The sequence below is a fragment of the Aquarana catesbeiana genome, linkage group LG02 (assembly GCF_042186555.1).
Source record: "Aquarana catesbeiana isolate 2022-GZ linkage group LG02, ASM4218655v1, whole genome shotgun sequence".
Lineage (NCBI taxonomy): Eukaryota > Metazoa > Chordata > Amphibia > Anura > Ranidae > Aquarana > Aquarana catesbeiana.
The window spans coordinates 14,395,289-14,409,037 of record NC_133325.1 but is presented as its reverse complement, the minus strand read 5'-3'; the positions used below and the strand labels follow the sequence as shown (position 1 = coordinate 14,409,037).

The following is a 13,749-nucleotide window of genomic DNA, read 5'->3' as shown; positions in this document are numbered from 1 at the left end:
TTTCAGAATGAACGGACTTGGCCACACAGTCCGTTCATTTTGTATGTGATGACGTAAACAGGACAAAAAAAGGAAGTATAATAGCCAGTAGCATCCCTTGCGTCATATTTGGTCCGTCGGACCAGCACACAGACGAACAGTTTTCCTGATTTTTAGTCGGTCGGACTTGAGTCCATCAAACAAATTTGAAACATGTTCTATTTCTAGGTCCATCTGATTTTTTCCCCAAAAAACGATCAGACTAGCCCACACACGATCGGATTTTGTCCGATGGACTAATCCCGTCGGACCTAGTTTGCCGGAAAGTCCGGTCGTGTGTACGCGGCATTACTGAACAAGATGAAGATGGAAGCTGATTGCCATTCAAAGTTGCTCCAGCTTCTAGTTCTGAAAAATTCCCACCATAACGTTTGTGGTAAGGGCTGCGAAAATGTGGAATGGACTCCCTCAAGAGGTAGTTCTTGCCAGCTCAGTAGATTGCTTTAAAAAAAAGGCCTGGATTCTTTCCTAAATGTACATAATATAACTGGATACTAACATTTATAGGTAACGTTGATCCAGAGAATATCCAGTTGCCTCTTGGGGGGGGGTCAAGAAGGAATTGTTCCCCTACTGGAGCAAATTGGATCATGCTTTATTGGGGATTTTTGTTTTGCCTTCCTCTGGATCAACTGTGGAAATATATGGAGGTTTTCTATTTGTGTGTATTTTGGTATTTTTTTTTCTGTGGGTTGAACTGGATGGACTTGTGTCTTCTTTCAACAAGATCAATTATGTGGTTTCAGCGGGTTTTCAGGCCCAAAACGTGCATTGTTCAAAAAAAAGGCAAACAACTCTAAAAGAAACTGCAATGTGTAAAATTACTATCAAAAAACTATAGTAGCAACTAAAGATTTAGGAAGCAAACCCACCATATTATTCAACCAAGTTCCAACTCAGCCCATCCAAGAAAATGGATCCTACTTACTTCCAAATCAGGTGCCTGTTGGAACTCCTTTTTCTTGTATAGATGACCTCATACGAGTTCCTCATGATCTGAAATCAATGTACAACACTCTGACACCAGTTGGTAGACTCCACCTTGGCATCTGAGAGATAGTCAGCAGCCATGTAGTTCTGTGACACCATCTTAGGCAGGCCATACACGGTGCAAATTTGCACAATTCCCCCATCAACAGGGACAGTGCTGACAGGGGAATCCCTCCTGTCAAGCTATTGTCTGCTCCCGACGGAGGAAGCCATCCTCGCCAGTAGAAGACCAAGATAAGTTGCTAGAAGCTATAGCTAGCGATAATCATAATAGAATCTGGCAGGCTGGTTGTACCCAAGTTGATTGATCAGTCAACTTGGTACATTCAGCCTAACCTTTAAACTGTTATATCAGCCGGTTCCTTCGGAACCAACCGAGATTCGAACTGTGTATGGCTGGCCTTAAGTGTTTGAGTCACTTCTGCTGTCAGATCTGCTATATCATCAATGGTGTCACTGGTCATCTGGTCCATGACTCCAGTACACTGGGTCATCTTATTCATCATTCCCCTTCCCATTTATGAAGAGTTTGATGTATAAAAAAACATATCCACTCTAGAGATACTGGTTGCAGCCAGCAATAGATCATGAAGTGATCTGCTGCTGCACAGATGCCGTGTGTTGGTCTGAATCTGGTCTCCACTGACTATTTACAGACCCACCAAGAGAAAATAAAGTGTAAAAAAAAAAGAAAAGGGAATGAAGCTCTCCTAAAAGTAAAATGTTGACTATCACTCTGAGCTTTACCATTTCACTACATTACATAAAAATCACACTATTGTGATATTATTTGAAATCAGCAGACTTTGTTGATTATATTTTGAAATAAAACACTTGGCAGTGCATAAAATTACCTAAAACGCTGTATTGGGAAAACATACAGGGCATTTTTTTTTTTTTTACTTTTTTTTTCAAATTTTTACTATTTCTAATAAAAGCCAAAGAAAAAAAAATATATATCCAAATTTCCTACCAAATGAAAGCCCCATCTGTCCCAAAAAACTGAAGTATAATTCATTTGGGTAGACTAGAGATGCTAAAAAGGTATAATGCACAGAACTGAGACATTGCCAAAAATGAAAAAAAAAAAGAAAGAAAATACTCTGTGACTCAAGGGGTTAAGGTGGAGAAAAGCCAGGGGACCAAAATGGTTAATGATAGATTTCAGTATTTATGTAATTACTGATATTACCTATAGTCACACCTTAGGGCCAACATCGTAACATTTATAGGATCAAATATTGTTTTTCACAAACAAACCTTTCCAAAAAATAGCTCTGTCCATGCCGAGTCAATTACGAGAACCCTAATTGTAGGAATATGACCACACACTTAGCAAGCTCAGATCTCCTTCAGTTGTACTGTGTGATTAGTCTATGGAGACGAGCAAACAGAGAAATAAGTTTGGGAAGGACATCCAATCTTCACCTTTTTCGAATCTTAGACTTGCAGAAAAACTAGATGCAAGATATGCGACCAGCTGGGTTTAAGTGGTACTGTCAAGCTCATCCCAAAACAGTAGCAACTCACTGTTGGAAAGCTTACACCAGCTTAGGAAGTTGCTTTCTCACTGAACAAAGAATTCTCATTGGCTGGTGTCCCTGCTGAAGATCTGCCTGTAAAAATGTCATCCATGAGAGGGGGTGGAATGTTTAAATGGTGGTGTAGACAAGGTGGATTTAGCTGGAACCTTCAAGCATCACTGATGATGCATCAACAGTCAGAAGAACGTGGAAAGGACTTCCCCCCTAACACTCTAAAGGCTTGGCAAGATGCCGCTTGACCACAACCTAGTCTCTGGTACTGAGGCAGTGTTATTGTATTAGCTCAGGTTCTGGCAATGATAAGGAACTTGGGAACACAGGTCAGTTAGTGAAGGATGAAAATGCATCAAATGTTCCACCAAACCTCCATAAACAGGAGATGTGTAAGAAAAGAATTGTGAGGAAACAGTTCAGTCATTGGTGCTTCTCTGAGAAAGATCAAAAAAAAAAAAAAAAAGGTACAGACTTTATAGGTGTGCGCAGATGGAAATAAGCACTAATTTTAAAGAATCCATCCATTACGTTCTTATTTTTCTCAGTATTTAGTTTGGTTTTTAAAGTAGGGTTATACTTTTTCACTAGTTTGTGGGATGACACGGGGCATGAAACTAAAGAGACACCTGCAACTCTTTAATTGTGGCTTAGCGGTTACTCCTTTATAATCCCCCCTTCTCCCAGAGTTTTCTCACTGCAGCTGAAGCTTGTGAATCCTCTGCATTAATCGTAAAAGCTTTGTCTCATTCTGGCTTCTCTCCAGTGTGGACCCTCTGGTGTCTGATAAGACCCATCTTCTGTGTAAAACCTTTATCACATTCAGTACACTCATAAGGCTTCTCTCCAGTGTGAATCCTTTGATGTCTGATAAGATCTTTTTTCACTGTAAAAGCTTTGCCACATTCCAAACACCGATATGGATTCTCTCCCTTGTGCGCCTTCTGGTGTATAATAAAGCTTTCTTTATGTTTAAAAGCTTTATCACATTCTGAACATTGAAATGGCTTCTCTCCAGAGTGAACTATCTGGTGTCTGACAAGGCTTTCCTTACGTGCAAAATCTTTACCACACTCAGAACATTGATAAGGCTTCTCTCCAGTGTGAACCATCTTGTGTCTGATAAACTCTGGCCGCATTGTAAAAGCTTTGTCACACTCAGTGCATTGATATGGCTTCTCTCCAGCGTGAATCCTCTGGTGTCTGATATACTCCTTCTTGCCGGGAAAAGCTTTGTCACATTCAGAACACTGATACGGCTTCTCTCCAGTGTGAATCCTCTCATGTATGATAAGCCTTGACTTTACTCTAAAAGCTTTTTCGCATTCTGAACACTGAAACGGCTTCTCTCCAGTGTGAATCTTCTGGTGTCCGAAAAGCTTTGACTTGTGTGTAAAAGCTTTATCACATTCAGAACAATGATATGGCCTCTTTCCAGTGTGAAGTATCTGGTGAACGATAAGCTCTGAGTTCAATGCAAAAGTCATGTTACATACAGAACACTGATGTGGCTTCTCTCCTGTGTGAATTTTCTGGTGTGTGATAAGGCTTTCGGTATGTCTAAAAGCTTTACCACATACGGAACATTGATATGGTTTCTCTCCAGTGTGAATTCTCTGGTGTTGGATAAGAGAAGGCTTCAGTGTAAAAGCTTTGCCACATTCAGAACACTTATACGGCCTCTCTCCAGTGTGAATCATCTGGTGTTGGATAAGGTCTTTCTTGCTTGCAAAAGCTTTCCCACATTCAGAACAATCATACAACTTCTCTCCAGTGTGAATCCTCTGGTGTTTTTTAAGGCCTTTCTTATGTGCAAAAGCTTTATCACATTCAGCACACTGATACAGCTTCTCTCCAGTGTGAATCTTCTGGTGTGAGATAAGATTAGCCCTCACTAGAAAAGCTTTATCACATTCAGAACACTTATAGGGCTTCTCTCCAGTGTGAATCATCTTATGTGTGATAAGACCTGATTTTGTTGTAAAGGCTTTGTCACATTCAGAACATTGATATGGCTTCTCTCCAGTGTGAACCCACTGGTGTGAGATAAGCTGTGCCTTCCGTGGAAAAGATTTGTCACATTTGGAACACTGAAATCGTTTCTCTCCTGTGTGAATCCTCTTGTGTACATTAAGGCCTTCCTCATATTTAAAAGTTTTGTCACATTCAGAACACTGATATGGCTTCTCTCCTGTGTGAACCCTCTGGTGTCTGATCAGATCTGCCTTCGCTTTAAAAGCTTTGTCACATTCAGAACACTGAAATGGCTTCTCACCGGTGTGAACCATTTTGTGTTTGGTAAGATTACCATTGGTTGTAAAAGATTTGTCACATTCAGAACACTGATATGACTTCTCTCCAGTATGGAGAGACTTGTGTGTGATAAGATTTGACTTTCTTTTAAAAGCTTTGTCACATTCAGAACACTGAAATGGTTTCTCTCCAGTGTGAAGCCTTTCATGTACGATAAGCTTTGACTTCACTGTAAAAGCTTTGTCACATTCTGAACACTGAAACGGCTTCTCTCCAGTGTGAATCTTCTGGTGTCTGGTACGTTTTGCCTTCATGGTAAAACTTTGTCACATTCCAAACAAGAAATAGCTTTTGAAATGATTTCTCTTATGAATGAATGGGCTGTAAAGCGATTGTCAATTCCAGAACACCAAATCAACTTCTCTCCTGTTGTCCTCTGAAGCTGGATCGATGTTGAAGAGCATCCAAAACATTTATGACATTAAGAACACCAATATGGCTTGTGTCCTGTGGGAATCCTCCAGTGAACTGTAATAAAGACTTTCAGTCCCTTAAAACAACCATATGGCTTGTTTCCTGTGGGACTTAGTTGTACTTATGAAGACCAACAAGACAAAAAAAAAAATTGATTCTTCAGTCCACCTATACAGAAAAAATATAAAAAAAATAAAAGTCAGAATTCTATATAAAGGGATGAATAAAGCGTTTAACGAGTGACTCCACTTTTGTTTAAAACAAAAACAATCCCCTCTGGGTGGTGACCTATGTACATTACTGGGAATTTTATCAAACCTTGTTGCAAATTCTTACCTTTTTCTGATCGGAAGAAAAGGCTGTTTGTTTGATGTTGATGTGCAAAGTGAATCTAAATTAGCGTGAATCTTTCATTATTATTCAGCTGATGCACTTGCCCTGATCAAACATAGAAAGTTCCAGTATAGGCATCTCTTTAGAAGGGATTAAGATTTTGAGAGTATCTCAACAAAAATTAAAATTTTTGTTGCAGAGGATGCCTTAACCACTTGAGGGTCCACACTATAGCCGAAAGATGGCTACAGCGTGGGCTTAAATTGCCAGGAGGGCGTACATGGATGTCCTCCTGTGCTCAGGCTGCCCGCGTGCCCCCTGCGGTGCAGTCCGTGATCAGCCGAGTCCTTGGGACTCGACTGATCACAGATCGGAGTAAAGGGTCGATCCCGGCCTTTTACCACGTGATCAGCTGTCAGACAGTTTATTACATCAACTATGTACAAAACAATTGAATTGAATTGAATTTTAACCACTTGCCACCCAAGCCAATCCTGACACTTCTTTCCAACAAGTTAAAAAAAAAGAAAAAACTGTTTTTTTGCTAGAAAATAACTCCCAAACATACATACACATTATATATATATATATATATATATATATATATATATATATATATATATATATATATATATATATATATATATAAATATAAACACACACACACACACACACACACACACACACACACACACATATATATATACACACACACACACACACACACAGTGGGGACGGAAAGTATTCAGACCCCCTTAAATTTTTCACTCTTCGTTATATTGCAGCCATTTGCTAAAATCATTTAAGTTCCTTTTTTCCTCATTAATGTACACACAGCACCCCATATTGACAGAAAAACACAGAATTGTTGACATTTTTGCAGATTTATTAAAAAAGAAAAACTGAAAAAATAAGTATTCAGACCCTTTGCTCAGTATTTAGTAGAAGCCCCCTTTTGATCTAATACAGCCATGAGTCTTTTTGGGAAAGATGTAACAAGTTTTTCACACCTGGATTTGGGGCTCCTCTGCCATTCCTCCTTGCAGATCCTCTCCAGTTCTGTCAGATTGGATGGTAAACGTTGGTGGACGGCCATTTTTAGGTCTCTCCAGAGATGCTCAATTGGGTTTAAGTCAGGGCTCTGGCTGGGCCATTCAAGAACAGTCACGGAGTTGTTGTGAAGCCACTCCTTCGTTATTTTAGCGTTATTTTATTTTAAGGGGGTCTGAATACTTTCCGTCCCCACTGTGTGTGTGTGTGTATATATATATATATCATCAATGTCACATGGTATTCGTGCAGCAATTTTTCAAACACAATTTTTAGGGAAGAAATACACTTTAATGAATTTTAATGCAAGGAAGCTCAATAAATAACCCAATTTTTTCGGTAAAATATGAAAGACGATGTTACGCCAAGTAAAGAGATACCAAACATGTCACGCTTTAAAATTGCGTACACCGTGGAATGGCGCCAAACTGTACAGTACATAAAAAATCTCCATAGGCAACGCTGTCAATTTTTTTTACAGGCTACCAGCTTAGGGCTACAGAGGAGATCCAGTGCTCTCACTCTAATGATCGTAGCGATACCTAAAATGTGTGGTTTGAATACCGATTACATAAGCATTCGCTTCTGCTTGTGAACACGAGGGGGACGGGGCGCTTTAAAAAAAAAATTATTATTGTTTAGTTTATTTTTACACTTTCTCTTTAATTTTTTTTGGATCACTTTTATTCCTATTACAAGGAATGTAAACATCCCTTATAGGCGATAGGAATAGGGCATGACAGGCCCTCTTTATGGAGAGATTTAGGTTCTATAAATCCTTTCCTCTCCTTCTGTATTATCTGGCCCAAAATAGTAAAAAAAATAAAAAAATAAAATGTAGTCGTAAAAAGAACACTGCAAAATAAATTCTCCTGCTCCTGAAGATTGCAGCGATACCACATATATGTCTATGTATGTTATTTGTACCTGTAGCACAGCATAGAAACAATAGTACGCATTTTGCTTTTTTTTTATCCTACCAAAAACACACTAAATACGAATGAAAAATAAAAAATAGAAAAAAATGTATTATATTATATATTAAAAAATAAATAAATATATAAAATTTCTGACCCTTACTTACATAGTCAGGTTGAAATAAGACTGTAGTCCATCTAGTTCAACCATAAAAAAAAAATAATATCATACAATTCCATATACCCAATCCTATACCCACAGTTGATCCAGAGGAAAGCGAAAAACCCCCGGCAAAGCATGATCCAATTTGCTACAGCAGGCAAAAAAAAATTCCTTTCTGATCCCAGAGAGGCAAATCGGATTTTCACTGGATCAACTTTACCTATAAATGTCAGTACCCAGTTAGTATCCAGGACTTTCTTAAAGCAATCTACTGAGCTGGCCAGAACCACCTCTGGTGGGAGTCTATTCCAAATTTTCACAGCTCTTACCGTGAAGAAACCTTTCCGTATTTGGAGATGAAATCTGTTTTCCTCTAGGCGTAAAGAGTGCTCCCTTGTCCTCTGTGTTGACCGTAAAGCGAATAACTTAACACCAAGTTCACTATATGGACCCCTTATATATTTATACATGTTGACCCAAACACTAGCCCTTCCTTTATTTGTTAATATTTATTTATTTTTACAAGGAGAGACAAGGAAACAATGTATTTTTCCTCTCCATTCAGATAGAAACACAGGGGCGGGCTTCACAGCGACTTATTACTGTGGTAGCCAAATCAGAGGCTACCACAGCAATCAGGTGACCCAGAATCGGGAGTTCTGGGTCCAGATCGTTAGTACAGGGCCCTTGCCGAGACCCCAGTCTCGATGCGAAGAGTGCACTACCAGCACAAAGGGAGATACGCAAATATGGACCCATGGCAAAAATTCCAGTGCAGTGGGGCTGCATATTTGTGTAACGGGTTAAAATTGAAACATTAGAAATGCAAAATAAACCTGCATGTGAACGGTCATACTTGCAGGATGTGACATTTAGAAGGAAAAAAGTGGGATTCTACTCAACTTCTACTCAACAACCATACCAGACCCTTCCTTGATGAGGGTCTGGTAGGAATTGTATGAGGGACCCTGTGATAGACTCACCCGGGACAGAATGCTAGCCTCTTGCCTACCGACTATGGGCCCTGGCATTTGAGGGAGCTACAAAAATTTGGGCAGATGTTCTGTTATGTAATGCAAAAAGGACATTATTAAGTAGGCCATGATGGTCTCTGCCATCTTGGGACTCATAGCGGATGTCATCAGCAAGCCACCTGTCTGGGGCTCCCTGCCATAATAGGTTTATTCTGAGTAGGTCTAGTGTGCCGCCTAAAGCCCCGTACACACGGTCAGATTCTCCGATAGAAAATGTCGGATCGGAGCGTGTTGTTGGAAATTCCGACCGTGTGTGGGCTCCATCTGACATTTTCCATTGGATTTTCCGACACACAAAGTTGGAGAGCAGGATATAAAATTTTCCAACAACAAAATCCGTTGTCGGAAATTCCGATCGTTTGTACACAAATCCGACGCACAAAGTGCCACGCATGCTCAGAATAAATAAAGAGATGAAAGCTATTGGCCACTGCCCCGTTTATAGTCCCGACGTACGTGTTTTACGTCACCGCGTTCAGAGCGATCGGATTTTCTGACAACTTTGTGTGACCGTGTGTATGCAAGACAAGTTTGAGCCAACATCCGTCGGAAAAAATCCTAGGATTTTGTTGTCGGAATGTCCGAACAAAGTCCGACCGTGTGTACGGGTCTTTTACCCATTATTATTTGTGCTAATTAACTCTGCTATTGTCTGAAGAAGGTTTTCTGTGTTTATACTTATGATAATGTGTATTGTATTTTGTGAGCTAGGAGATGGCAAGTCTGACCTGGAAGACCTCCAGGGGGTTAACATCTGTGTGCAGTTTGTATTGTTAGGGTAATCTGATCAGAAAAGGGTGTGTGTGGGGGGGGGGGGGGGGGGGGTGTCCTTCTCAAGCGTAAAAAAGCATGTATACTTGTTCAAATAAACAGTTCTTATTCTGGTTTACTCCAAAACTGGTGTTGCCTAGTTCTTGGGGAAACTATAGCCAGATCCACTGTAAAGTTGTGCCACAGCAAATAAGAGGGGGTGGCCTACCACAGCTCTCTACCTCCCCCAAATGGCCCTCATTCTCAAATTTGAGAGTTGGGAGGTGTGCATGACATGTGCAGCGGTACAGGCTAGTACCTAAAGCACATGTAGGGCCACTTCCAAACAGTTGTCCAGCAAGGAAACCCTACATTTAATGAATGCGATAAGTAAAACAGTGTGCATGTCACAGGCTAGTGGAATTCTGAACCCTCTGTGCAGTCTGGATGTTTGGTGGAGGTGTAAGCCCTAAGTCTTCATGTATACTAGCATCTTCTACACTTGAGTTTAGGAGCTTTTGGCGCTTTTTTGCTCCTAAACTCAACTCCATAAAAGCCTATGTGTCAATGTACACATAGGCTTTTAGCAGAGTTTAGGAGCCGCTGCGGTTAGGTAAGGCCTCAACCTTCAACCCTCCCTCAAGCACCCTCTCCTGAATTCAGAAGAATCGCGATCAGGATAGGAACTTTTTGACCGCCGGCAACGGGAAAACACAAAACATGGCAAAACTGCGGCGTGATTTTGCCATGTATTGCGTTTGATAGTCAGCAGCTCTCTGCTCTGGGAACTGAGCCATCGGTGGTGTTCGATCTCTCTGCTCTCAGTGCAGAGGTGCCGGGGGACAGATGCAGCAGTGGACTGATGTTGCATACACCCAGGTAAGTATGAATATGCAAAAAAAAAAAAAACCCTAAACAAAAAAAACTTTATTTCTCTTTTAAAGGAGAAGTACAGCCAAAGCTTGTTTGGCTGTACTTCTCCTGTGCTGAAGCAGAGACGGTCCAGGCTCAGGCAAGATTGCCATATGGTCGGCATCCACCCAGGAGCGAGCCACTGCTTAAGCCAGCCGTTCTCTCCACTCCACAGCCCAGTGCTCCAGTAAGCGTGGGGGGGCAGAGCAGAGAGCTGGTGACTAACAGGTCACCAGCTCTCTGCTCAGAGCAGCAGAGGGAACTGAGCGATCAGCGGTGTTTGATTGCTCACACCCCCCCCCAGAGACGGTGGGGGACAGATGCAGCATCAGATCGAGAGGTAATGTGCCATGCTTGAAGGGGAATAGCTACAGAACAAGTACAGTAGTATATCAATCAGAAGGCGAGATGCAACTCCCAGACCAGTGCAACCATAAATGTAGGGCAAGACTACATTTTTAGAACTATGTGACAGACCAGCTTTTCTGCTGATATATGTAACCACAAAACACCAGATTTGCTTTGCAGCCGATCTGTGACATTGCAAAAACACAACACTCTCAACCCAGGTCATTAACCACTTAAGCCCCGGACCATTTGGCTGACCAAAGACCAGAGCACTTTTTGCGATTCGGCACTGCGTCGCTTTAACTGACAATTGCGCGGTCGTGCGACATTGCACCCAAACAGAATTGATGTCCTTTTTTCCCCCCACAAATAGAGCTTTCTTTTGGTGGTATTTGATCGCCTCTGCGGTTTTTATTTTTTGCGCTATAAAACAAAAAAAGAGCGACAATTTATTTATTACTTTTTGCTATAATAAATATCCCCCAAAAATGTATTAAAATTTATAAAATCTATAAAATTGCATTGATTACTGTGAAAATGTCAAAATGTCACCGGCAGTGAAGGGATTAACCACTAGGGGCAGTGAAGGGGTTAAGTGTATCCTAGTGTGTGTTCTAACTGAAGGGGGGAGGGGACTGTGTATGGGAGATGACAGATCGCTGTTCATACTCTGTATGAACAGACTGTCTGTTCTCCCCTCAGAGAACCGGAAACTGTGTGTTTACACACACAGATCCCGGTTCTCGGTGTGCCCCGAGCGATCGCGGGAGGCAGGCGGTGCCGGGCACTTGCATCGGCTCCGTGGGCAACCAGGGGGGGCGGCGCACACGTGCCCCCCTAGTGGCTGTCTATGGTACGACGTACCATGATGGCGATTCGCGCAGCCGAGCCATGTCGCCGCAGTATAACTGCAACGGCTGGTCGGCATGCGGTTAAAATGCCGCTTCTCAGTTACAAATACACCCTGATGCATTGACACAGGGCAGGCCAGTAACTAAAGAACGTTGGGCAAGCTCCAGTCAGTGGTCCAGCCTTTACACAGGGGTGGCACCAGGTGGGTGCTTGGGGGTGCTAAAACACCCCCAAAAATGATTTAAGCATCCTCATAGCACCCCCAAAATGTACACACTTGAATTTGCAATATGTCACAATTTTTGAAAATTATATTTTACCTGCATGTCCTGCGTACAGAGGCACCAAGTTGTAAAAGCACCGCGATATGAAGAATCTCTGCATTTGAAGACCACGCGAAGGAAAGGATGGAGAGAGAACTCTGCTGCCCAGCCCAATCCAGCCTGTGGAGGAAGGGAATTATGTTCTCTATCTCTCTCTACCTGCATGAAGGGCTGTCCACCTCCATAGCTGGCCTTATACTTATAGATTATCTGCAGATTTTCTATGGTTAGATGGAAAAAGTGCAACAGATTTCTCCATGTTCGCTAAACTGTGTGGATGGAGGAATCTCCCACTTTTTCCATCTAACCATAGAAAATCTGCAGATAATCTATAGGTGTATGGCCAGCTTTACCCACAACACCACACCAGTCACCACCAGGCAGACAGGAGCTGTGTTTCCTTATCATGGAGCTGCTGCCTGCTGCGCCGGGACAAGGAGGGGGGCCTGCAGGGGTGGGGACAGTGACCCCAGTCCTCATCTATGGAAGAAGGATAAGGATAGTCTTTCTTTCTGTTAATAGGCTGCACCCCCCCCTCCCCCTCCCCACCACACCAGGCACTGCCTGTTCTTTTTGGAACCACTAAGCCGGAACGGGGGCGGGGATGATTTCAGCCCTTACCTATGGTGGTGGCACAACAAGCACTGATCTAGGGGCATGCCTGATCTGGATCTCCAAGGGGAATTCTGTGATCTGGGCACTCTAAGTCCCTAGTTCAGGAGTGCTTGCTTACAGTGACCAGATCAAATGTCCCCATTTAGAGTGCACCATTAGACTCTAAGGGGGTCACTCCCGCTCTGGGTACTCTAAGGGGGGCATTCCTAATCTTGGCACTCTAAGGGGGAATCCTGGTCTATATGGGCACTGTGATCTAAGGGGCCACTCCTGCTCTGGGCATTCTAAGGGGGAATCCTGGTCTATATAGGCACTGTGATCTAAGGGGTCACTTCTGCTCTGGGCATTCTAAGGGGCAAGGGGGAATCCTGGTCTATATGGGCACCGAGATCTTAGGTGGTCACTCCTGCTCTGGGCACTTATAATAATAATAATAATAATAATAATAATAATGGTACTTCTATTCCGGGCACTCTTGATCTGTACTGTATACTGTCCCCCCCCTTTAAACTGCTTGCTACCCTCCACTGTATACTGCTCACTGCCCCCCCCCCCCATAGTATACAGGGGGGCACACAAACCACCACTGTAAAAACATCCCACACCAACACAGATGTAACCAGCATGCGGAGGCCCTGGACAGGGCTGGAGATACATAGACCTGCACCCACAAGAGCTGGCTGTAGACTTTCTGACCCTTATGGAGGCGGGGCTTGGATAGATTGAAAAAGCAGTTTTAGGCAAGGCCAAGTGTTCCCTGGAGAGAGGCTATTCCCCTGGAGGGTCTGGGGAGAGGTTTATCTATGGAGGAGATGACTGCAGTGATTCTATCCCAGCAAGTATTAATGACCCCGATGTGCAAGGAGAGACTGTTAGGGAAAGATACAAACAAGATATTTGGGGGGCACACTCTAAAAGATGCATTAAAGATGGTGCAGCCATAAGACCATAAAGTAGAAGAAAATATTACAGCGCACACATGCAAAAAAGACATTTACCTCCAGCAAGGCTAGTTTAAAACACCTAAACATTTTCAAAAAAACATTATCAAAAAATATGGGGATTTGGTCACACCATATTGCTATATGGTGCTAAGCCCACTTACTGCGACAAAGTACCCCATAATCAGTGGGTCCTACACTATCCATGGAGTGGGAGATC

General features: G+C 42.4%; 1 protein-coding gene across 1 annotated transcript in view; it reads right to left on the bottom strand.

The window, feature by feature from the left end:
- LOC141126655 (uncharacterized) overlaps positions 1-13,749 on the bottom strand; it is a 149,592-nt gene that overhangs the window by 93,244 nt on the left and 42,599 nt on the right. Inside the window, exon 2 of the mRNA XM_073612599.1 lies at positions 3,376-5,459. Within this exon, the coding sequence (XP_073468700.1) occupies positions 3,376-5,131 (1,756 nt within the window). The 5' untranslated portion in view covers positions 5,132-5,459. The remainder of the gene's footprint in view (positions 1-3,375; positions 5,460-13,749) is intronic.